The sequence below is a fragment of the Coffea eugenioides genome, chromosome 3 (assembly GCF_003713205.1).
Source record: "Coffea eugenioides isolate CCC68of chromosome 3, Ceug_1.0, whole genome shotgun sequence".
NCBI lineage: Eukaryota > Viridiplantae > Streptophyta > Magnoliopsida > Gentianales > Rubiaceae > Coffea > Coffea eugenioides.
Window position 1 is genome coordinate 33335610 of NC_040037.1, and position 27102 is coordinate 33362711.

The 27102-nt window shown below is 37.4% G+C and overlaps 1 protein-coding gene across 1 annotated transcript; it reads right to left on the bottom strand.

Moving 5' to 3' along the window:
• Positions 1-26838, bottom strand: LOC113766437. The gene is made up of 4 exons (XM_027310632.1): positions 26586-26838; positions 25770-26474; positions 653-707; positions 1-145 (listed from the first exon to the last, which is right to left on the bottom strand). Exons 1-4 carry the CDS (start codon positions 26836-26838, stop codon positions 1-3), a joined length of 1158 nt encoding a protein of 385 aa, XP_027166433.1.
• Positions 26839-27102: the final 264 nt, after the last annotated feature.

Here is a 27102-nt window from a genome sequence, read left to right on the forward strand (position 1 = left end):
TTACAGCCGAGAGGAAGGAAAGGTAACGGGGAGCTCTTCGTTTCTGTTCTGTCCGTGAGCTGAGGGGAGAGAATCGGACACCACTCTGCACTTCCAAGACCTCCACCAGCTGAGCTCAACCACACCCACCAACTTCACAGCTAGCCTACGCAAACCAAACTCAGCCAGCCATACTTTACTTCCATAGCCAGCCGAGAGGAAAATGTTGCAGCAAACCATCGTGTGAGCTGAGCTCTTAACTGGGGCCACTCATTTTCCATTCCACTACCTCAGCTCACAACAACATTTCCCTGCCTTGGTATCATCGACAAGGGGAACCAGAGAGAGAGCCATGCGAGTGGTGAGCTGCAACTTCCCTGTTCTGTCCGAGAGTGCGTGAGAGAGGAGATAACCGTGCAAGCTTCAATCTCAACACTTCATCCTCGCTGGATCCATTTCTCCACTGCAGCACCACATCTTATAAACTACCGGCTCATCTCCACAATATTCATTTTCATTACACTAGCTCCCCTCCATCACAACACCCTACTACCATTTTCTCCTCGACCACGAACCGAGAGCAAAAAGAAAGAGAGAACCGAGCCTTCCGTTTCTGTCCCTGTCCGTAAGCTTGAGGGAAAGAGAGAGAGACTTGTTGTTTTCTTCGTCTCACCTGCGAGCTGGTGAAGGGGACCGAGAGCCATCACTTTCTTCATCAACTCCACCGCCTGCAACAGCCAAGCAAATCAACCAAATCCCAAGCCCATCAGCGAGCCGAGGGGGAAGAACAAATCGCAGCATCTTGACGCGCGAACTAAGCTTCCAGCTGAGGTAGATTCTGGTTTTAGATTAGCTCACTAGTGGTAGATGCAGTGAATTATGGTCATGCATGAAGTGTTTGTGTCTCGGATGATGAAACCAAAGCATGAGAAAATCTGATTAGGAAGAAATTGGAATTTGCCGTGGGAGTGATTTGGAAAATGCAGATTTAATTCTGTCTCTTTGTAGTAGTTTGAGCTGATACATGCGTTTAACTAATTAAGAACAAGGTAATTAAGCTCTGCATGCAGCCCCTTGGTTCGGTTATGCTAGAAAAATAAGAATGAAAAACAATCTGGCCGGATGCAAGCTCATCCGAAGGTAGCAAACAGAAGTTCTGGTTTTTTTTTCGGATGAATGTGGCTGTTGTCCGAATCTGATTTTTGAACTAGAAACGTTAATTAATTAGTTAAGGAGTTGCATGCTGGATTTGAGTGCCAAATACAAGGCTTTGGCCGAAAAAAAACTGGATTATGACCAACTAAGTGCTGAAAAAATTTCTGTTGTGCCGAGGGAGTAAAGCTGGAATTGCAGCTTGTTTTTGGAAATTTTCTTTGGAAATGATGTTTAGAAATGCCTGAAATATGTGTGTCTTAAGTCTTGTAAGCTATATAGATGTGAAATTCTTGATATGTTGGGAGATTGAACTGGAAATAGTTAAATGAAACTGCTGGAATTTTTCCAGTATAGCCGAGTGAAGAAGAAAAGATTTTTCCAGTTTTCTTTAGGAATTTTGGGATTCCAAATTGTTCCATTTAAAGTTTGACAAGCTGTAAAATATTCCACACTTGTTGATTTCACTCTAGAATATTTTAAGAGGGTCATGCATGCGATTACTATTAAGATGATATCCGGAAGTCTTGTCTGAAATAAGAAAAGCTGCGCTTCATTGCTCCTGTTTTGTTCATTGGCTTTGCTTGCGTCTATAAGAAATTTCATGTTTGGGGACATTCGATGGTAATGGAGGGCAAATTCCTTGCATTTGGTCTGTAAATGACATATTGATAGAGCTTGTTGGAGTGTTTGCACGCAAAATAAAATTGCTGCATTTTTTTTCTTACTGTTTCTTTCCATGGTTGTTTTCTGAGCTTGTATGCTTAATTCTGTGTGGAAGGGAAGAAGTGGAAAGTTTAGTGTTGAGTTCATGTCTTTGGGTCAAAAAAAAAAGTATTCGGATTCATGCCCAAGCACTTGCTGGAAAATGCATTTCAACTTGCCAAATCAGTTTTATATGTTCCAGATTTTTCAACTTGCTGAATGTACTTTATTTGTGTTTGCACTGGATTTTGCTCAGTTTTTCTTTCTATTTGTTTGGATGATGGCTTGCCGCCTAGTTTAAAGCCTCGTGTTTGGATTTGATTGTGTTTGAAAGCTGGATTTTGTAAATTGCCGAAAAAATGTTTGCTGCACCTTGTCTCTTGTTTTTGCTGTTATTACCTGCTTCCTTTGAGTGTAGTGGAGAAAGATACTTGACTCACAGTAGCGAATTGGTCAAACTTGATTTTAATAGGGACCTATTGCAGTCTACTTTTTATTGATGTTATTTCATCTATTTTCTTCTCAAAAGGTCCTAAGGAGGTGTTAAGGTTCTTCATTTTTTCTTTTGACACCCTTGTTGATGGAAAATCTGTATTCCGAGGGGTTTAGTGTGTGTTTTGGAGGACTTCTATATACCAAAGAAACAAGTTTCCTTCGTAGGTTGCATGTTTTTGCATGAAAAGAGTTCTTATAATAGCTCTTTAACCCCTCAAGTCCCTTCTTATTCTACCATGGCCTAAGCAATTGAAAAGATTAATCAATTGGGTCCTTCGAGTTTCCTTTCCCTTTTAACTTGGAATTTCATTTGATGAATATGGACTTGTTTGATTATCTAAAGAGATCTAATGGTTCAATTTCATAGTTATTAGTGGTTCTTTAATTTTTGTTTTTGAAGAATTTGTGTTGTTTGATTTACTATTAAATTGGTGCATTAATCCTTTGTTTAGTGGTTGTAGCTTCAATTTAGAACCTTTTCCAACTTATTAGCACCACAAAAGGGGACGGTATACTTTCTTTTATCTTTTTTGTGTATCTCCCTATGTGATCCAACTTGCTAAATGAAAATTGCATGCCTACTTGGTTTTCTTGAATGTTTATTAATGCCTTTCATTTATTTACTTTTATTTCATTTTTAATCTTTCTTTTATTTTCATTTATGGGGTATGTGTACACCTCTTAGCTTGTAATAGATAGGGCATAGCAAGTAATTTGGTCCATTTTCCCTTTCCCTTTTGTTTTAATTAGCAAATGTAATGGTTGCATGCCTATGTGTTTGTTATACGTTAAACGCTTTATTAGGATTTTGCATTTAGTCAAGCATGTTAAGTGTTATGTGCTACGTGCTTATACGTGAATCGCATGTCTACTCGCTTTTTGTAGTATATATGAATGGAATGAATGAATGTACGTCACCACACTAGTCCAACGCTAGTTGTGGTTCATCTTTTTCACTAATCTAATGATAGTAGGATGTCATAGAAAGGGCTAGTCCAATGCTAGACCCAATAGGTTTTTTTTTTTCCTTTTTCATTAAGTGCATGATCACCACATATCACGCATTTTTCTTTAGTTTATCATTTGGCATGTTCCTCAAACACCTTCCCCTTCACATTAGGACTTGCATCTCATGCTAGTTATAGGGTCCATTTGCCTGAGAACCCCCTTGGGTAAGGGAAACGAGCGAGTGTGGCTACTCAATAGCCTTAGCACGCTAGTTTCGCCTTCTAATCAAAGGGAAAATCGAAGTCGAAAAGTTAGAAGTCAACCCCCGTACCCGACTTGTTGTATTCCCCTAGGGTCATACTTTCATTTTTATTACTTCCATACTCTTTTAATCACATTTTTTTACATTTCTCAATCCATATTTTATTTACTTTACTTCACAAATGAAATTCAAGTTTCACTTATATATGTACTATTCTATCTTCATTCATTTGCACACACAAACACTTTGATTTTCATACAAATTTACACATGCACTTTCTTTACACATTCGCACACAAACACTTTGTTTTTTTACACCATTTCATACATGAATCTTTTCATACACTTGCACACTTGCACTTGAGTCACCATTTGCATCAATCGACCTCTATGAGGTTTCCCTTTATTGGCCGCCACAATTCATGTGGTTTGGGACCAAGAACCTCACGAGAGACATCGTAGAATTTAGGATTGCATTTCTCATTCATTAGTCTTTGTCCAAATTGCAAATACATACCTTGGGTAGAAAAATTAGGAAAAATTGGTTCAAGTCACGCAACTAGCCTTGGCTAGGTCGAAGGGGTGCCTTGGATTTTTATCCTTGCCTTCCCCTTCGTCAAATGTGACCCCCGATCCCTCTTTTGGTTACGTAGACCCAAAAGTTCTCAAAAAGGGTTTATTTACTTTTTTATTCAAAAAAAAAATCATTTTTGGGTGACTTGGTACACCCTAACTCTATACCAAGTGGCGACTCCATTTTTGATACAAAAAACCCTTTTGAACTTCACTTGGCCAAATCGTCGCATTCTAAGTCCCATGGCCTTTTACTTTTCATTTTGCACACGTTCACACATTGCACACCACACACCACACAATTCAACACCATTCAAAAAGTGGGGCGTGACAAGAACCTGAAAAGGATTGAAAATGATTTGCATGCTGAACTTGATCGAAAAACAAACTTCTGTGACATGCTCAAGAATGAACAAATTAGCTTGAAAAGAAGAATGGATGATTTTAGTCAGATGCTTCAATATAAGAAACAAAACTATTTTCAAAGGAATGACGCAAAACCTCATTTTGGTACTCATCAGAAAAGACTGAATCATAGTGCAAATGAGTTTCCTATCCATAGGAAAAGGCAAATCAGATTTATTAAACCTGTTCATTTGAATAATTCATTGACTATGTGTAGCTTCTATTGTCAATTTGGCAACATAAAAAGCAATTGTTATGTTAGGAAAAATATGAGAAATGGCATGAGATGCATGTGGATGGTTAGACATAATGCTAACTCTCAAGAACCCAAAAAATAAAGAGTACGAAATATTATTCTGTGGATCTTTGTGTAGGTGAACCTGTCAATATTGTTAAGGAATCAAAGTGGTTCATAGACAGTGGGTGCTCAAGACATATGATTGATGATCCATCACAGTTCATCAAACTCAAGCCAAAAGCAAGTGGAAAGGTAACATTTGGAGATGATAACTGTGAGGACTCGAAAATTTTCTTATTTGTCGAATATTACTAGCTCACTTAAATATTTATTTACCTATTTTCTCCGAATTATTTATTTTGACAATTTAAAATTCATTTATATGGAACGATGCCACTTTCATATTTTTAAAGCATTTTGTTGAAAAAATTCACTTTTCGAAAATCCGTTTAGTTCGGAACAACGAGTGCACGTTTTTCGAAACTATACTTGAATCGGGAGTGTATTAATATTGAAGAGTTAAGAATGATCAATGGTAAATTAAGAAAGGTTAATTGAGGAATTAATGCTCGACTCTTGTGAGGACTCACAAAAATTTACCTATTTTAAACTCCTATTACTAGCTCATTTAATTATTTATTTGGCCATTTACTCTGAATATTATTTTCTAATTTCTTGTGACCTAATTATATGGGTCTATAACTTAATTATATTTTTAAAGTGACTTGTTTCAAAATTTAATTTTTGGAAGCTCATTAAGTGAGAATAGCGATTGCACGTTTGGAAACAATAACCGATTTGGGCGTGCAGTGAGTTTGAAAAATTGGAGACTTGTACATTAGTGCTAAAATAGGTATTTTATACTTAAGTATTCAAGTATTAGTTAGTGATACAATCGTTATAAGAATTTCTTAAAAATTTCGCTTTATCGCGTATAAATTGGAAGTACGCGTTTTCGCATACGCGATTAATTGAGGGACCTTAGACCTTTATTTCTAAACTATTAAGAGTGAATAAAAATAATATGAAAAGAAGTGCATTAGAGATTTAGTACACTAGTGAAACAAAACCGACAGGAATCGAGCGCAAAACGTGCGCCTACGCGTACTATTCACGGTTGACTTTTGTGCACAAAACACCCAACCATCAAGCTTCCTTTAGAAGCTAACTACACCAGATTTTACACTCACTCTCTTGCTCCAAACAGTCGGCCAAGGAGGAAGAAAAATAGCTCCAAATTCTCCTTCATTTCATTATTAAATCTTCACCAAATTACACCAATCTTTAACCACACTTAGCTAATCACTTGGTGAACCACTCAAGCTACAAAAAGGGGCTGCTTTTCACAGTTTTCTTGAGCATCTTAGGACCAAAAATTTCTGCTTGGTTCATCTAAGAAAGTAAGTGATGATCCACTACTCAAATCTTGTCATATGGAAGTAATATAGTATTTATAAGCTCATGCATGCATGTGGGTAGCCTTATTTATGTTGAAAAATGTTGTGTGGGCTCTATGAACTCCCACTATGGTTGGATGGACTGATTTGTTATGTTTTGATGATATTAATGTTGATTTAGTACTTAAATTAGTGGAAATGAGTGATATTATGGATGGAAGTTCAAAGGGGAGTAAAGGTGAAAATTTTTCATTTCTGCCCCTGTGTTGTCCGTGACCTTGAGAGTGATTTTTCGTGGTTCTAATGACTTGGTTATGATGTATATATGTTGTATGAGTTGAGTAGAAAGTTTCATAAAAAAATAACGTGATTTGGTTGGCCAAATGATGTGTTTTAGGAAACCAGCAAAACTGGAAATTTTTCCCGCAACTGCTTTGGCAGTGTTATTGTTTTGGCTACAACTTTTTGTACCGACGTAAAAATCGAGTAATATTTATGGCAATGGAAACTAGACATTCTCAGCTTTCCAACGGTATAAAATGTACATTCTGATTCCACCTGAGTAGTTCATACCAATCGTTTGAACATGACTGTCCTGTTTCTCGTTTACACTGGGAACCCTGTTTTGAACAGCGAGTTGATGCTCAAAAATGAGTTAGATGTGGACAGATTTTGGAAATGATTCTTCTATGAAATTGTAGCTTTATGAATCTAGGTTTCAACTCCACCAACCATATTCAATTCTGAGTTGAATTGAGTAATTTATGATCAGATTTCGAAACCGACTTTGTAGGCGAAAACCCTCATTTTGGACAGATTGTAACCAATCTTGATTTGGGACTTGCTATTTGAAACTTTTGGTGTAAATCACCTACCAAACACATCCTGGAAGTTTATTAGACCTTATCTACACCAATAAACCATGTTTGAGGAAATTTCCTTGGCCAAATGCTAGAAAACGGAAAAACGGAAGTCCAAGGCAGATTTGCCTTGGAACGTCTTAGAACTTTAGTGGTTTTGTTAACCGAATTTTCATGCATATTTTTCTATGAAATTTTACAAAGAAATAGCCCTTATATGGTAGTGTAATACTGCTAATTTTGGTACCATTCTGAGTCCATTTCGATATTCGAACAAAATTCCAAAGTTGGTACTTTAAACCTGAAAATTTGCCTAATTTTCTCAAATTTTCAGCAACTTTGAGCTACTATATCTTGGTGCTCAAAACTCCGATTCTTGTTCCACTTGTTTGTTTTAAACTTTGCTTGTAACTCCAATTGAGTTTCAAATTTCAAAGGCTAGTTCACATTGTAGAATTTTTGCCGAATTTTCAAAGTTGGCCAAAACCAACCCAAATCTGTCTTGACTTTCCAAAACTGCAACTTTGAGCCAAATTTTGAATGTCTTTGATTTGGAATCTTGAAGAAATATCTTCTAGGAACTTTTAGTACTTTGGAAGTAGTTTGCAACAGTACCAAATTTTCCAATTTTGGACTTTCAAAAAGCGAGTTATGATTTTTCAAAAAATGCCCTAAAATTCAAGAATTTTGGCCATTTTGAAAAGAATCCGCTCGGGAAACTATTTCATAGAATTCGGCCGTGTATCCGGACAATTCTTGGCATGATAGTTGGCCGGATTGACGGTGAGATTTGAAAAAAAAATTTGAGTTCTTCACTGCCTTGAATCCGGCCAGATCTTGGCTGGATTGTGAAGTGGCACAGTTTCATTTCGTCTTCGATCGATCATTTGAAAATTTAATTGCATGATTTCATACCTACTCGTTTCCGTCCAATAATTTTAAAGTTAAAAATCAGATTTTTACTTGAGTTTTGAACCCCACTTTCAAGCCTCGATTTACATGGAAAATCTAGACTCATCTTCGCGCTATCTTCTAGATTGTACAAGCGTACGATCTTTTATGATAATTGGGGGTTATAAGTAATAGTTTATTATTAATTATTTAGGCACACAAGAGGACCTTCAAGAGGATCCTACAGTGGACGCTTAAACCCTCAAGAGGACCTTACTTCTTGTTTACTTGGTGAGTGTCAAGTGCATGATTACTTGAACTCCTGTGAACTTGATACATGCTTACTTGTTATCCATGACTTGAAATTTTGAAAATGGAGCCGAGTGTGTACTTTATAGCACTCGTTTTCATTTGAAATGAATAACTCAAGTTTGAAATGCTGGAATGTATCAAATGCTTGAAAATATGTCAAATGCTTGGGATATATCAAATGCTTGAATATCATGAAATAGTATGCTATGGCTGCATACGTCGCTGGAGTGAATCTCCTCGACACCCAAATGTACATGGTGGATGCCCAAACTCATAGGCCGACCTTGGGACTCGAGCCGGCATGGGTTTGGTTGAGAACCTCGATGAACCATGAGAATTACATGATAAGTTTGATCTATTGAGAGATCTTGCTTGGCATACTTGTGGAGTATCACCTTATAAATGTCGTGCGGGCCCGGTGCGGTGTACGGTGAACGGACATGAGAAGTAAGTGGAGATCTACGGATTTGAAATATCGACCCGGTTGACGGAGAGTCATTGCGGGAAGGTATACGCATAACATTGGCAAAGCAAGTGGAACTTAGCTCCTGAGAGCTACCATATCCTTGAATTGTTTCTGTTTACATTCCATTGAAATTGCTAATTACTGGCACTTTATCATTTGACCTGTTATTTAGGCTTACTACTTGGACTATGTGCTTACATGTGTGTTCTTGGCCTCACGAGCGTTTTGCTCACCCTGTAGATTTGTTTTCCTTAACAAGAATGGGCATGGAGTGAACTCGGAGAAACCCCGTTTGATGTACTTCTGTATTAGAGTTTCAAATATATTTTGGCTAGACCTCGTGATGGTTGTACTTTTGGAATTGATGTAATTTTTGAATCTTGATGTATCTTGGAACTCGGGGTATAAGTTTGAATGCTATTTATGGAAGTGACTTATCTTTCTTACCTTACCTTGTCCTGATGGCTGGTAATATATTAAACTTGAACGGGAATTGACTTGAGTCCTGGCGAGAACTGGGCAGGCGTTCCACTGATACCCTTTGGTTCGCCTTAGGGAGAAGTGGGGGCGTCACAGTTGGTATCGGAATTTAGGCTTTAGATCTCTGTAGTGTATCCTAGGTTTAAAAGTTTAGGATGCCGAACTGTGGAACTGGTTGGGAAGTTAAGTGACAGCTTGTGAAAATGAAAATTAGAACCTAGGTTTGAATTAGTGAATGATAAGGAGTCTTGATATTGTGTGATACATGTGAGATAGTACGAAATGATCAGATCTATTTTATTGAATATATCTGGACCTACATGAGCTGTTACTTTTAAGGGTAAGTTTTGGGAGATAAGGGTGATATTAAATTGTCTCGGGATGCCTTCCGGTGGTCCATTATCGAGAAAGACCTAAGGGAGCATTGGAGAGATAATCCAATTCGCAGAACTAGGACTTCATGTGATTTTCAAAGGACTTACTCACGCCCAAATAATGGGGTGTTAATAGTGGTCGATCATTAAAAGTGGCTATCCGAGGAAATTATGGTGATTCGAGGGGATAATCGAGAATTGAGAGCAATTGCGGATGCCTAGACTACTAGAATTCCTGAAGTGGAGATTGATATACTTACGGAGCGAGGAAGACAAAGGCTCCTTGTGAGAAACTTTAAAAAAAAAAAAAAGCTAAGACCCGATTTGTTAGGGTAGTGCCCGAAATTAAAGACAGGATGAATAAGTCGATGGTTGGGTGTGTTACCTTGGTTGAACAAGTGGAGAATGACAAGATATTCGATAAGGGACATGAGAGCTAAAACTTCTAGTGTTGGAAATGAAAATGATCCTACGGAGGAAGTGAAGACTTTTGGCTCCGCCAATCACTAAGCTAGTGATTTAAACTATTTTAATAGTTTTGTCAAAGATAGACGGGGTGGCGCTCGCTTAAAGGCTATTGCATTTTGTATCTTGTTTCACTATGTTTCCTACCTTTTGAGGCAATTAAATGTTACTCATGACATATTTGACTTTACTGCTTTATGATTTCAAATCCATGATTGGGTTGTACATATTTGCGATTATTTCGGTGTCTTCCCTTTTATTCTTGTATTTGTTTGGCATGAAAAGGTGTTATTTTTCAAATTTCGTTTATGTGCACTCACTTTATGTCATGCCTTTAAACATGTTAAATTTATGGGTGGCCAAAGGAGTGAAAAAAGATCGAGGGCGAGGGTTAAGCAACTCCAAACTCAAGGGGTCGATTATAGAGCGACTGTTAGACTGAACCAAAACCCTAGAAATGAAGGAAAACAATCGCGTAGCTATTACTATTAACCAGACGATTGATGCCCTAGCACGATTAGTTGAGCACTAAAGCTATAAACCAATCAACTACCCTAGGGACCAAGAGAGACGTGAAAATGGAATGATTCTTGAAGTTCGCCTTTCTAGGCTTCACGGAGAACCTAGATTCGAAATAGTAAGATTGATTTGAAAGGATACAATAAGGCACTAGTGAGAGCAAGAGGTTATGATTTCTTCCCGAACGACTTTGTAGATAAGTATTGGAAAGTGAACTAGGACATGGAACCTCCATATTAAGGAATAAGGCCCCGTATCTTGTTGTGTTCGTAAATGATGATAGTAATCTCGTGGAAACCTAAGAACTTGCCCGTATTAAGCAAAGAATAGTTAAGATCTATATGCCGGGGTAACCTATAGGTGAAAGAATGCAAGAGTAATACGGCTCGAGCTTCCATTATGAATAGTTATTCATTTTGATCCTTCGATTTACCTGACAAGTTAGTATTTGACTTAAGTCAATTGGTAAGATGACAACTTTGGAAGAAATGCGTAAAGATATGAACATTCTTTGAAATGAGGTAGAATTTCAAAAGAAATTGGCTGACTACTGGGAAGGACGGTGGAAACAGGAATATGCAGAGAAAACTAAGTTGCTACGTAAGAATGTAGAACTGGAGAAGGAATACAAGGAAAATCCTCAAATTGGTCAAGCCGTCACTTCTCAAGCAAATTGTGGATACTGTGGCAAGATTAACTACACTGAGGACAAGTGCTGGATAAAGCAAGGAAAGTGTCTGAGGTGCGGTAGTATCGTGCATAAGATTTCGAATTGCCCCAGTGCATCTAAAAAGAGGAAATACTTAGCGGCCAGCTAGATTCGCCACAAAATAATCGAGTGTCAGAAAAGGGTCTAAGTGCTAGAAGTTTTCGAGTGGGGGTGGATAACTCCACTCGAGAGATAGAGGTTGTAACTTTACCTTAGATTAGATTGGCACTTTTGGAGGTTTAATCTTTTGTATAAGGGAAAGTCTTTTGTTATGTTGTATCTTGGTAACTCGCCACGTTTTGCTATAATCTTGTTGTTTCCTTTCCCCTTTTGAAATGGTTTGATAAACCTATTCCAACTTGATGTACCTATTATGATTTTTATGATATATGAAACTTTACTCTACTTTTGATTGGTTTTATGACTTACATGTATGTTCAAATCTTGCCCCACACTTTTAGATTTATAATAAGATACGAACAGTGTTAGACGTGGTCGAGATTGTGCTTGAGAATATAGACCACCCTGAGGTCTTGGAGGCGACCAGGGATCGTGACCAAATCGAGAACTTGGTGTTAAAGTTGGGATCCAATGTTTGATTGCCAATTGAGATATTAAAAGTTGTGAGATTTGGGTTAGTGAAAGGAAATATTTGATAGATTGAATGAGCCTAACAATTAAGGACCGGATATCATATTTGAAATGGACGCTTGAGGCTATATATATATATATATAGATTATCGAGACTTGAACGATGTGACTATTAAGAACAAATACTCCGTAGCCTCACATAAACGAGAATTATAATCAAGGGCTAGGAGCAGTGAATAAGGGATTTAAAGTAGAGTTACTACCAACCGGGAATCCTAGGAACTGATGTGCTTAAGACCATTTCCAATTCAAGATGGGGATGCTTGAATTTTCAGTTATGCCCTTTGGGTTGACTAATGCACCAGCAGCAATTATTGCCTTAATGCATCAAGATTTTAAATCGTAATTGGATTAATCTGTGATGGCATTTATTGATGATATATCGGTAAACTCCAAGGTTTGGAAAAAAATCATGAAAAAATACCTGATGATAGTTTTACAACCCTCTAGAGAGCGCCAACTTTCGTTAAGTTCAATAAATGTGAGTTCGATTGGAAGGAAATAGCCTTTCTAGGTTGTACAATATCTAAGGAAGGAATTGTTATAGACTCAACTACAGTGAAAGTTGTTTAAGAGGAAACGACTAGAAAATCCTACCGAAATTTGGAGTTCTTGGAGGTAGTCGAACCTTTCCTTTAGTTTGATCAAGAAATTTTCTAAGAGTACAAGACTTGGCAAGTTATTTGGGATTTTAAATGTGAGGAAGAATTTTAAAAGTGAAAGGTGTTTAACCGATGCGCTTGTGTTAGTCCTACCGAGCGGAGAAGCTAGTTTTGTGATTTATCCAGATGCTTTAAAGGATGGATTAGAATGTATACTAACGATACATGATGAGGCGATTGTGTATGTCTCTAGAAAGTTAATATATCACGAGAGAAAGTAGCCAACTCATGATTTGGAATTAGTGACGGTAATAGTAGCATTAAGAATGAAGACGTTACCTATGTGAGGTAGACATAAGACCGATTATGTTGTCCTATAACCTGGAAATTAAAATTTCTAATGAGAAAAAACAAGGTTTGATTGCCAGTTGAATGAATAGAAATTGTGAAGCATGGGTTGAAAAAAAAAATGTAAGGTAATGATTGATCTGGCAGACTTAACCATTAAGAGAATGATATTGTCGTAGGTGTGAATTTCGAGGACGAAATTCATTTTGAGGGGAGGATATGAGGACCCGAAAATTTTATTATTTATCGAATATTACTAGTTCACTTAAATATTTATTTACTTATTTTCTCCGAATTATTTATTTCGACCATTTAAAATCCATTTATATGGAACGATGCCTCATTCATATTTTTAAAGCATTTTGTTGAAAAAATTCACTTTTCGAAAATCCATTTAGTTCGGAACAATGAGTGCACGTTTTTCGAGACTATACTTGAATCGGGGGTGTATTATTAATATTGGAGAGTTAAGAATGATCAATGGTAGATTAAAAAAGGTTAATTGAGAAATTAATACTCGACTCATGTGAGGACTCACAAAAATTTACCTATTTTAAACTCCTATTACTAGCTCATTTAATTATTTACTTGGCCATTTATTCCGAATATTATTTTCTAACCTCTTTGGACCTAATTACATGGGTCTATAACTTAATTATATTTTTAAAGTGACTTGTTTCAAAATTTAATTTTTGGAAGTTTATTAAGTGAGAATAGTGATTGCGCGTTTGGAAACATAACCGATTTGGGCGTGCAGTGAGTTTGGAAAATTGGAGACTTGTACATTAGTGCTAAAATAGATATTTTATACTCAAGTATTCAAGTATTAGTTAGTGATACAATCGTTATAAGAATTTCTTAAAAATTTCGCTTTATCGCGTATAAATTGGAAGTACGCGTTTTCACGTACGCGATTAATTGAGGGACCTTATACCCTTATTTCTAGACTATTAAGAGTGAATAATAATAATATGAATGGAAGTGCATTAGAGGTTTAGTGCACTAGTGAAACAAAACCGAGAAGAATCGAGTGTAAAACGCGCGCGTACGCGCACTATTCACGGTTGACTTTTGTGCACAAAACACCCAACCATCAAGCTTCCTTTAGAAGCTAACTACACCAGATTTTACACTCTCTCTCTTGCTCCAAATAGTCGGCCAAGGAGGAAGAAAAACAGTTCCAAATTCTCCTTCATTTCACCATTAAATCTTCACCAAATTACACCAAACTTTAACCACACTTACCTAATCACTTGGTGAACCACTCAAGCTACGAAAAGGGGCTGCTTTCCACAGTTTTCTTGAGCATCTTAGGACCAAAAATTTCTGCTTGGTTCATCTAAGAAAGTAAGTGATGATCTACTACTCAAATCTTGTCTTATGGAAGTAATATAGCATTTATTAGTTCATGCATGCATGTGGGTAGCCTTATTTATGTTGGAAAATGTTGTGTGAGCTCTATGAACTCCCACTATGGTTGGATGGACTGATTTGTTATGTGTTGATGATATTAATGTTGGTTTAGTGCTTAAATTATTGGAAATGAGTGATATTATGGATGGAAGTTCAAAGGGGAGTGAAGGTGAAAATTTTTCATTTCTGCCCCTGTGTTGTCCGTGACCTTTAGAGTGATTTTTCGTGGTTCTAATGACTTAGTTATGATATATATATGTTGTATGAGTTGAGTAGAAAGTTTCGTCAAAAAATAATGTGATTTGGTTAGCCAAATGATGTGTTTTCGGGAACCAGCAAAACTGGAAATTTTTCCCACAACTGCTTTGGCAGTGTTATTGTTTTGGCTATAACCTTTTGCTCCGATATCAAAATCGAGTGCTGTTTGTGGCACTGGAAACGACACATTCCAAGCTTTCCAACGGTATAAAATTCATGTTCTGATTCCACCTGAGTAGTCCATACCAATCATTTGAACATGACTGTCCTGTTTCTCGTTTACACTGGGAACCCTGTTTTGAATAGCGAGTTGATGCTCAAAAATGAGCTAGCTGTGGACAGATTTTGGAAACAATTTCTTCTATGAAATTGTATCTTTGTGAATCTAGTTTTCAACGCCACCAACCATGTTCAATTGTGAGTTGAATTGAGTAATTTATGACCAGATTTCGAAACCAACTCTGTAGGTGAAAATCCTCATTTTGGACAGATTGTAACCAATCTTGATTTGGGACTTGCTATTTGAATGTTTTGGTGTAAATCACCTACCAAACACATCTTGGAAGTTTTGTAGACCTTGTCTACACCAATGAACCATGTTTGATGAAATTTCCTTGGGCAAATGCTTGAAAACGAAAAAACGGAAGTCCAAGCCAGATTTGCCTTGGAATGTCTTAGAACTTTAGTGGTTTTGTTAACCAACTTTCCATGCGTATTTTTCAATGAAATTTTACAGAGAAATTGCCCTTATATGGTAGTATAATACTGCTAATTTTGGTACCATTCTGAGTCCATTTCAATATTCGAACAAAATTCCAAAGTTGGTTCTTTAAACCTGGAAATTTGCCTAATTGTATCAAATTTTCAGCAACTTTGAACTACTATATATTGGTGCTCAAAACTCCAATTCTTGTTCCACTAGTTTTCTTTTAAACTTTGCTTGTAACTCCAATTGTGTTTCAAATTTCAAAGGCTAGTTCACATTGTAGAATTTTTGCCGAATTTTCAAAGTTGGCCAAAAACCAACCCAAATTTGTCTTGACTTTCCAAAACAGCAACTTTGAGCCAAATTTTGAATGTCTTCCATTTGGAATCTTGAAGAAATGTCTTCTAGGAACTTTTAGTACTTTGGAACTAGTTTCCAACAATACCAAATTTTCTAATTTTGGACTTTCAGAAAGCGAGTTATGTTTTTTCAAAGAATACCCTAAAATTCATGAATTTTGGCCATTTTGAAAAGAATCCGTGCGGGAAACTATTTCATAGAATTCGGCCGTGTATCTGGCCAGTTCTTGGCCGGATAGTTGGCCGGATTGATGGTGAGATTTGAAAAAAAAATTGAGTTCTTCACTGCCTTGAATCCGGCCGGATTGTGACGTGGCACAGTTTCATTTCGTTTTCGATCAATCGTTTGAAAATTTAATTGCATGATTTCATACCTACTCGTTTCCGTCCAATGATTTTAAAGTTAAAAATCAGATTTTTACTTGAGTTTTGAACCCCACTTTTAAGCCTCGATTTACAAGGAAAAATCTAGGCTCTTCTTCATGCTATCTTCTAGATTGTATAAACGTACGATCTTCTATGATAATTGGGGGTTATAAGTAATAGTTTATTATTAATTGCTCAGGCACACAAGAGGACCTTCAAGAGGATCCTACAATGGACGCTTAAACCCTCAAGAGGGCCTTACTTCTAGTTTACCTGGTGAGTGTCAAGTGCATGATTACTTGAACTCCTGTGAACTTGATACATGCTTACTTGTTATCCATGACTTGAGATTTTGAAAATGGAGCCGAGTGTTCATTTTATCGCACTCGTTCTCATTTGAAATGAATAACTCAAGTTTGAAATGCTGGAATGTATCAAATGCTTGAAAATGTGTCAAATGCTTGGATATATCAAATGCTTGAATATCATGAAATAGTATGCTATGGCTGCATACGTCGCTGGAGTGAATCTTCTCTACACCCAAATGTACATGGGGTACGCCCAAACTCATAGGCCGACCTTGGGCCTCGAGCCGGCATGGGCTTGGTCAGGAATCTCAATGAACCATGAGAATTACATGATAAACTTGATCTATTGAGAGATCTCGCTTGGCATACTCGTGGAGTATCGCCTTATAAATGTCGTGCGGGCCCGGTGCGGTGTACGGTGGACGGACATGAGAAGTAAGTGGAGATCTACGAATTTGAAATACCGACCCGGTTGACGGAGAGTCATCGCGAGAAGGTATATGCATAACATTGACAAAGCAAGTGGAACTTAGCTCCTGAGAGCTACCATATCCTTGAATTGGTTCTGTTTACATTCCATTGAAATTGCTAATTACTTGCACTTTATTATTTGACCTATTATTTGGGCTTGCTACTTGGATTATGTACTTGCATGTGTGTTCTTGGCCTCACAAGCGTTTTGCTCACCCTGTAGATTTGTTTTCCTTAACAGGAATGGGCATGGAGTGAACTCGGAGAAACTCCTTTTGATGTACTTCTGTATTAGAGTTTCAAATATATTTTGGCTAGACCTCGTGATGGTTGTACTTTTGGAATTGATGTAATTTTTGAATCTTGATGTATCTTGGAACTCGGAGTGTAAGTTTGAATGTTATTTATGGAAGCGACTTATTTTTCTTACCTTACCTTGTCATGATGGCTGGTAATATATTAAGTTTGAACGGGAATTGACTTGAGTCCTGGCGAGAGTTGGGCTGGCGTTCTGCTGATACCCTTTGGTTCGCCTTAGGGAGAAGTGGAGGCGTCACAATAACAAAGCCAAAACTGTTGGAATTGGTGGTGTTGGTAAGAATGGTCAAACCTTTGTTCACAATATTCTTTTAGTTGACAATTTGAGCTATAACTTGTTAAGTGTTAGTCAATTGTGTGAGAGCAATCTGTTTGTGTTATTTAAAAAACATGAATGCCTTGTTCTTGACTCAAAGTTCAACACTATTTTCAAAGAAAAAAGAGTAAATGACATTTATGTAGTTATTCTTGAAAAAGTTGATTCCTCTAGCCTTAGTTGTCTCAAAGTAGCAAATGAGGACCCCTAGCTGTGGCATAGAAGGCTCTGCCATTTCAATATGGATCTGCTAAAAGAAATTTCCAAAAAAAATCTTGTTACAGGGCTGCCAAAGATCAAATTTGAAAAGGACAGAATTTGTGATGCTTGCCAATTTGGAAAACAAGTCAAAATGTCTTTTAAACCCAAGAAATGTGTTTCTACTACAAAGCCTCTAGAACTTTTACATTTTGATTTATTGGTCCTACACAAACTACCAACTTAGGTGGCAAAAGATTTTGCTTTATTGTTGTTGATGATTATTCTAGATACACTTGGGTGATGTTTCTTGCACACAAAGATGATATTTTCAAAAACTTTGTTTCACTATTTGCAAAAGTTCAGAATCTGATTGGATTGAAAATCATCAAAATCAGAAGTGACAATGGCTCAGAATTTCATTTTTGTGGCTTTCCAGAATTTTACAACAACAATGGTATTACTCATGAATTTTCAATTGCAAGAGTTCCCCAACAAAATGGGATTGTTGAAAGAAAGAATAGAACTCTTTAAGAGACTACTAGAACCATGCTTAGTGAGTGTAATTTACCAAAATACTTTTGGGCTAAAGTTATAAATATAGCTTGCTATACCATGAATAGAGTTCTTTTAAGACCAATTTTGAACAAAACCTCCTATGAGTTGATGTTTGATAAAAAGCCTGTAGTTGGATACTTTAAAGTTTTTGGTTGCAAATGCTTTATTTTAAACATCAAGGAACATCTCGAAAAGTTTGATAAAAAATCTGATGAGGGAATTTTCTTGGGATATTGTGAGAATAAGAAAGGTTTTAGAGTCTACAATCGAAGGACTTTGGTTATAGATGAAGCTATACATATCACTTTTGATGAATCTAATGGTGACATTTTCATAAGTAGTGGTGAAGATGATGATGCAGGTATTCAAGAAGAACTAAAGAAACTCACAATCACTGACCAAGGCATTGCTTCACCAGAAAATGATTCAAAGGAAGATGAAACTCAAGACAGTCCAGCAAGGGAAGATAGTGACAGAGACACTAGTTCACCTAACGATCTTCCAAGAGTTTGGAAATTTGTTCAAAATGTGACGCCCCCACTTCTCTCTAAGACGAACCAAAGGGTATCCGCGGGACGCTTGCCCAACTCTCGCCAAGACTCAAGACAAATCCCATTCAAACTTAATGAAAATACCAGCCATCACGATGATATAAGTAAGAAAGGAAGGTCACTCCCATAAATAACATTCAAACTTACATCACGAGTTCCAAAATACATCAAGTGTCCAATCCTTACATCAAGTTCACAAAGGTTACATCAAATCCCAAAATATGTAATAATCCAGAGTCTAGCCAAGTACATTGAAAACCCTAACACAAAAGTACATTCAAAAGGGGTTTCTCCGAGGTTCACTTCCGATCCTTTCCTGTTAAGGAAAACAAAACTATAGGGTGAGCAAAACACTCGTGAGGTCAAGAACACACATGCAGGCACATTGTTCAAGTAACAATCTCAATTTAACAAGTAGAGCAATAATATTTCAATAAATAACAATTCAAGCGAGAAAAGTAAACAGAAACAATTCAAGAATATAGGAGCTCTCAGGAGCTATTTTCCACTTGCGCAATCACGAACCTCCACGAGTTGACACTCCATCAATCGGGTAGGTTTAGTCCGTAGAACTTCACTTATCATGTCCCCTTTCACCTTACATACCCCTGTATCGGGCCCGCCTGTCTTTTGTTTGAGGCGATACTGCTCGAGTATGCCAAGCAAGATCTCTTAATAGATCAATATTTTATTTTCTCATGGTTCGCCAAGGAGCCCGACCAAGCCCATATTGGCTCAAGTTCAGGGTTAGCCAGTGAGATTTGGGCGTCCCCCACTTAACACTTAAGAGTCGAAGAGATTCACTCCCATCGACTTATGCAGCCATAGCATAATTAATCACTTAAATACTTTACTTAAATTCATTTAACAAGTCACTTCAAGCAATTCAAGTATTTCATGTCACGAAATTCAAGTACACTTCACTTAAATGAGAACGAGTGTGATAAAGTACACACTCAACTCAGCATTTTCAAAATATTCTATTTTCAAAGCAATTAACACGTTTTCACACACTTGACACTCACCGAGTGACTCAAGTAGCAAATACAAGCGATAAGTTAGGCGTATCCTGTGAGATCCTCTTGAAGGTCCTCTTGAGCGCCTGAACAATTAATAATAATCTATCGTTCATAACCCCAATTATCAAAGAAGATTGTACTAGAGTACAATCTAAGAAAATCTCATGAAAATGAGCCTTATTTACTCATAAATCGAGACTCAAATGCGGGATTTTAAAACACAGGATAAATTTGATTTTCATTTCTAAATTCAAGTGTAAAACGATCATGTGATATCGAAGGGAAAAGGAGAATTCGAAAGACTCCATTTCCTTAAGTTTCGAAAATTTCAGCTTTGATACGAGATCTTTGAAAAATCGCATCTCACTCTTTACAAGTACAAAATTGGAAAACTTGGTATCGTTGCTCCTTCCAAAGTATTAAAAGTTCCTAGAAGACGCTTTTCCATGGTTCCAAATGAAAGACATTCAAAATTTGGCTCAAAATTACTGTTTTAGGCTATCAAGGCAGTTTCGGAGTTGGTTTTTCGCCAACTTTGGAAATTCAAAAAAATTCACAGAATTTGAACTAGCCTCTCAAATTTGAAATTCAATTAGAGTTACAATCAAAGTTTAAAACAAAACAAGCAGAACAAGAATTGGAGTTTTGAGCACCAAGATATGGCGGCTCAAAATTACTGAAAAGTGAGACCGTTAGGCTAAATTCTAGATTTAATTCACGAACGTTGGGACTTTGGTTGAACATCGAAACAGACTTGGAATGGCACCAAAATTAGCAGTATTATACTACCATATAAGGGCTATTCCTCTGTCAGATTTCATGGAAAAATACATACGGAAAGTTGGTTAACCAAATCACTAAAGTTTCCAAATTTCTAAGGCAAATTTGCATTGTATTTGAGTTTTCCTTTTCACAAACGTTTGGCCAATGAAGACATCTTAAATATGGTTCATTTGTATAGACATTGTCTAAGAAGCATCTAAGATGTGTTTGGTAGGTAATTAATACCAAGAATTTCGAAAACAACAAGTCCCAATCAAGGTTAAGGCATCAACTAGCCAAAAGAGGGTTTTCAATCCCTGAATCAGTTTCGAACTTCGGCCACAACTCACTCAATTCAACTTGGAATTGAGTGTGGTTGGTAGAATTGAAAACTAAATTCATAAAGCTACAATTTCTCAGAAGAAATCATTTTCAAAATCTGTCCACAACTAGCTCACTTTTGAGCATCAATTCGTTGCTCAAAACAGAGCTTCCAGTGAATTAGCAAAATAGGACAGCCACGTTCAAACGATTGGTATGGATTACTCAGGTGGAATCAATATGTACATTTTATACCGTTGGAAATCTAGGAATGTATAGTTTCTATTGCTAGAAACAGAACTCGATTTCGACATCGGAGCAAAAAGTTATAGCTGTTTGAAAAATACTACCAGTGCAATACGGAAAAAATTCCAGTTTTGAATGAACTTTCGAAATCACCACATTTGGCGAACCAAATCACGTAATGTTTTGTGGAAACCTTCCACACAACCCATACAACATATATATATCATAAACAAGTCAATAGGACTTCAAAAAAATGTTCTAAAGGTCACGGCATTCACAGGGGCAGAAATGGAAAAATTCTCCACTTCACTTCCTTTGAGCTTTCATTCATAATATCACTCATTTCTACTAATTTAAGCACTAATCCAACATTATTAACATCAAAACTCACAAAATCAGTCCATCAAGCCATAGTGGGAATTCATAGAGCCCACTCACCAATTTTTCAACGATTTAAAGCTACCCATAAGAAATTATGAACTCATAAGTGCTAAACAACTTCCATAAGTCAAGATTTGCAAGGTTAATCGTCACTTATTTTCTTAGATGATTAAGGCAGAAATTTCGATCCTCCTTGCTCAAGAAAAACCGTGGATTTGAAGCTCTTTTTGTAGCTTGAGTTGCTCTCCAAGTGGATTGCAAAGTGTGGTTAAAGTTTGAGGTGATTTGGTGGAAATTTAGTGATGAAATGAAGAAGAACTTGAAGGAGAAATTTGGTTCTTTTCTTCTTGATATGCACAGCTGGAATGGAGCAGAAAAGAGAGTGTTTTGGGCTCTAATGAAACTTCCAAGAGAAGCTAAAATGTGTGGCTCTAATTAATTCAAAAGTCAACTCATTCTCCCGCGCGCACGCGCGCGTTTTGTGCTCGATTCCCCTCGAGTTTGTTGCACTAGTGCACTAAACCTCTAATGCACTTACATTCATACTGTTATTATTCACTCTTAATGGTCTAAAAATAAAGGTCTAAAGTCCCTCAATTAATCGCGCGCGTAAAAACACGTACTTCCGATTTGTGCGCGATAAAGTGGAATTTTCAAGAAATTTTTATAACGATAGTATAATTATCTAACACTTGAACACTTAAACATAAAAATACCTATTTTAAGACTAATGTACAAGTCTCTAATTTTTCAGGCACATTGTACTCTCAAATCGATTATTGCTTCCAAACGCGCATTCACTATTCTCACTTAACGAGCTTCCAAAAATTAAATTTTTGAAACAAGTTACTTTAAAAATATAATTAAGCTACAGATCCATGTAATTAGGTCTAAAAGGGTTAGAAAATAATATTCGGGGCAATTGGCCAAATAAATAATTAAATGAGCTAGAATTAGGAGTTTAAAATAAACAAATTTTCCGAGTCCTCACATCCTCTCTCCCTTAAGAGAATTTCGTCCTCGACATTTACCTTGATCTGTGAACAGGTCTGGATACTTTTCTCGAATTGCTTTTTCAACCTCCCAGGTCGCTTCCTCTAGCCCGTGGTTCCTCCAAAGAACTTTTACTAACGGTATCCGTTTATTCCTCAATTCTCTCACCTTCCTATCCAGAAGCTTTATCGGTTTCTCCTCATAGGTCAAGGTCTCATCAATATCAATACTTTCCGGTCATAAAATATGTGAAGGGTCTAGATGATACTTCTTAAGCATGGACACGTGGAAAACATTATGAATCCGAGACAAACTCGGTGGCAATTCCAACTTATACGCTACCTTTCCCACGCATTGGATAACTTTATAAGGTCCTACAAGCCTCGGTTGTAACTTCTTTCCTTTTCCAAACATTAAACTTTCTTTCAGAGGTGTAATCTTAAGAAATACGAGATCTCCAACCGCAAACTCTAAATCCTTTCTTCGGTTATCTGCATAGCTCTTTTGACGACTTTGTGCGGTTTGAATTCTCTGACGTATCAATTTCATAGCCTCCTCAATCCAAGGCACTGTAGTCGGGTCTAAGACTTTTCGTTCACCTACTTCATCCCAACAAATCAGAGATCTACTTCTGACCATAAAGTGCTTCATACGAAGCCATTCGAATAGAAAAGTGGAAGCTATTGTTGTAGGCAAATTCCACCAAAGTCAAAAACTTACTCCAACTCTCCCCAAAATCCAAAACACAAATTCTCAATATATTCTTAAGGGTTTGAATTGTCCTCTCAGACTGTCCATCGGTCTGAGGATGATATGTGGTACTAAAGTTCAATTTAGTCCCCAACACCTCTTGCATCTTTTGTCAGAATCTCGAAATAAATCTTGAATCTCTATCGGACACAATACTTACAGGTATTCCATGTAACCTGATAATGTTATCCAAGTACAACTTAGCTAACTTCTCCAATGGGTATTTCATATTGATCGGCAGAAAATGAGCCAATTTGGTCAGTCTATCCACTATCACCCAAATAGCATCATGGCCTTTTTGTGTCCTTGGTAAACCTGATACAAAATTCATAGTGATATTTTTTCATTTCCACTCGGGTATCTCCAAAGGTTGCAAAAGTCCCGATGGTTTCTGATGTTTGGCTTTTACTTGTTGACAAGTCAAACAAGTCTGGACAAATTGAGCAATTTCCTTCTTCATGCTCTCCCACCAATACAAGCTCTTCAAGTCTTGGTACATTTTATTCCCTCCCGAGTGTATCGTAAATTTCGATCGATGTGCCTCTGCTAAAATTTCCTTCTTAAGCCCTTCATCCTTTGGCACTACTATCCGATTCCGAAACTTCAATATACCATTCAATCCCAAGGTAAAATCTGACTTTTCTCCCTTTTTGACTTTCTCCACCCACTTTTGCACTTTAGGGTCCTTTTCTTGAGTCTCTTTAATACGTTCCAACAAAGTGGAATTCATTACAATATTTCCTCGACTCAAGTCTAGAATTCCAATAACTAACTTCTTCTAACAAGTGTAATTCTTTAATCATCAATCCGGCCACTTGTACTTGATGACTCAAAGCATCGGCCATCACATTGGCCTTTCTTGGATGGTACTTTATCGTGCAATCATAGTTTTCGAAAAATTCCATCCACCTACGTTGCCTCAAATTCAGCTCTTTTTGAGAAAACAAATACTTAAGACTTTTGTGGTCAGTAAAAACCTCGAATATCACTCCATACAGATAATGCCTCCAATTCTTTAAAGCAAATACTACCGCCGCTAACTCCAAATCATGAGTCGGGTAATTTCCTTCAAGCGGTTTCAATTTCCTAAAGGCATATGCTATCATCTTGTAATTTTACATTAAAATACATCCCAATCCTTCCTTAGAAGCATCTGTGTAGACTACAAAACTGTCTTTTCCATTCGGTAAAGTTAACACAGGCGCTCTTGTCAAACGTCTTTTCAACTCTTGGAAACTCTCTTCACACTTAGGACTCCATATAAACTTTTCACTTTTCTTGGTCAACTCAGTCATGGGTCCAGCAATTCTAGAAAAATTTTGAATAAATTTCCGATAATACCCTGCTAGTCCTATGAAACTTCGAACTACAGTAGGGTTTTCCGGTCATTTCTACTTTGAAACAGCTTCAACTTTGGCTGGATCCACTTTAATCCCATCCTTAGAAATTATGTGTTCCAAGAAAGTCACTTCTTTTAACCAAAATTCACACTTGCTAAATTTAGCATACAATTGGTGTTCCCTCAAAGTTTGCAAAACAATTCTCAAGTGTTTCTCGTGATCTTTCACATTCTTAGAGCACACCAAAATATTATCAATAAACACTACCACAAATTGGTCTACATAAGGCTTAAAGACCCTGTGCATCAAATCCATAAAAGCAGCAGGTGCATTTGTTAACCCAATGGCATCACGGCAAATTCAAAGTGTCCATACCTTGAGTTGAAAGTAGTTTTAGGTACATCTTTCTCCAAAATCCTCAATTGATAGTAACCCTGTCTCAAATCCAATTTCGAGAATACTACCGCCCCTTGTAATTTGTCAAACAATTCATCGATGTGGGGCAATAGGTACTTATTCTTAATAGTAACATCATTCAAGTCTCGGTAGTCTATACACAACCTTAAACTCCCATCTTTCTTCTTAACGAATAAGACTAGAGCTCCCCACGGTGAATCACTCTCTTTTATAAAGCTCCGTTCCAACAAGTCCTGTAATTGTAATTTCAATTCCTTCAATTCAGCTGGAGCCATCCGATATGGTGTCTTAGAGATAGGTGCTACTCCCAAAATCAGATCAATCTTAAAAGCTATGTCCCTTTCCGGGGATAAAGACTCTAACTCTTCAGGAAAAATATCCGGATAATCCTTTACCACAGGCGTATCCTCCAATCTCACTTTATCACTAGGAGTGTTATTAGAAAAGCCAAATATCCCTGAACTCCTTTACTTAACATTTTCCTAGCTCGGATTCCTGAGATAAGTGCATATGAGGCTAATCTACCCCTTACATCCAATTTCAAGGTTGCCTCTCCCGGAATGCACAATTCTACTATTTTTGTCTTACAGTTCAATTGGGCATTGTAACAGGCTAACCAGTCCATTTCTAGGATCACATCATACCCCTTAATTGCTAAACCTATCAAATCGGCCAATAATTTCTGTTCTCTAATCCAGATTTCACAATCTCTATACACCAAGTTAGCGATTAGACTTTGGTCCCCAGTAGGCATTTTAACCTCCAAGTCATAAGGTAACTTAATTGGTTTCAAATCTATTCTGCTCATGAAATTAGGGTTTACAAAAGAATGTGTCGCATCCGGATCAATTAAAATCTTAGCTAAACGATGGAAGACAGGAATCGTACCTTCAACCACCTCAGTCGCATCAGGTATCTGTTGATGATCCAGTGCATAAACCCTAGCTGGTACCTTAGGTCGGCTCCCTCCAGCACTGGTTTGCTTAGAAGTTGACTTTTCTGACCTCTGAGGGTTACCTCCTAATTTTGGTGCCTTTGGACAACCTGCGAGTTGGTGTTCGACACTCCCACAAACCAGACATTTTCTTGACTTCCTCCAGCAGTCATTCTCAGAATGGTTGGGTTTACCACAGTACCCACAAGTAACTTGAGGAGTCACGGCTGAACCACTAGAAGACACTCCCTTAGCTTGAATCGAACCACTACGACCTCCTTTGGATAAAGATACCCTAGCTCCAATAGTCCTTATTCCTCCCATTCCTCTTCCATTTTTGGAAGGCTGAGTATTCTTACTAGTCTGTCCAGAAGTACGACTAGAAAAGTTCCTCTTCCAATTGTGAAAGTCCCTTACTTGCATTCTTGCACTCTCAACCCTTTGAGCTTTCTCGAGGGTCTCAGTAAAAGTAGAGATTTGGGCTGCGGCTATGCCCTCCTGGATTTTCACATTAAATCCCTGTACAAACCGTCTTATCCGTTTTCGCTCATTAATTACCAACTTAGAGGCATACTTGGAAAACTTAGTGAACTTCCCTTCATATTTCGCTACACTAAGGGTCCTTTGTTTTAACTTGATGAATTCATCCTCCCTTTTCTCTTGGATTAAGGGCGGAAGAAATTTCTCATTAAATTCCCTCGTGAAATTCTCCCAAGTCCAAGGGGTTTGAGCTGTCTCCCACTTTCCCTTTATCAGATCCTACCACGCACGTGCCACTCCCTCAAATTGGAATGCAGTAAAATTCACTCGCCTATCATTGGTATAGTCTAATGTGGCAAATATATTGATCATTCTCTCCAACCAATTCTCTGCTATCTCAGGATCGGTTTCACCAATAAACTTAGGCGGATTAAACTTCAAAAACCTTTCTAAGGCTCTATCCTCTCCTCTATCCTGTCCCCCAGGTTGGTTAAGTGGTCCAGGACCATGTCTTTCCGCTAAACGTTCTAGGATATCAGTCATTCAATTAATGGCAGTAGCCACTTGATTTTCCTCTACATTTTTCTATCCCTGGGTCGGTCCAGTTGCCGATCCCTGTTCATCCCCATGAGGTTGGGCCTGTCTAGTCCCTCGCCCACGGCCTCAACTACTCCTTAGTCCTTCTATTATCCTAGGCGTGCCTAGTGCAAGAAACAAATCAATTATGCAAGAAAAAGTAAAAACAAGAACCAATCACGAAAACATCGGAAATAACAATAATTTACATTCACTAACACTTCAAGTTCA

Coding starts and splice junctions, on each gene's coding strand:
- LOC113766437 (XM_027310632.1), bottom strand. CDS start 26,838: ATGACTGATATCCTAGAACGTTTAGCGGAAAGACATGGTCCTGGACCA. Junction 26,475..26,585: donor CCAATTTGAGGGAGTGGCAC/GTGCGTGGTAGG, acceptor CCTTAATCCAAG/AGAAAAGGGAGGATGAATTC. Junction 146..652: donor TCCCCTTCACCAGCTCGCAG/GTGAGACGAAGA, acceptor TGGTTTGCGTAG/GCTAGCTGTGAAGTTGGTGG.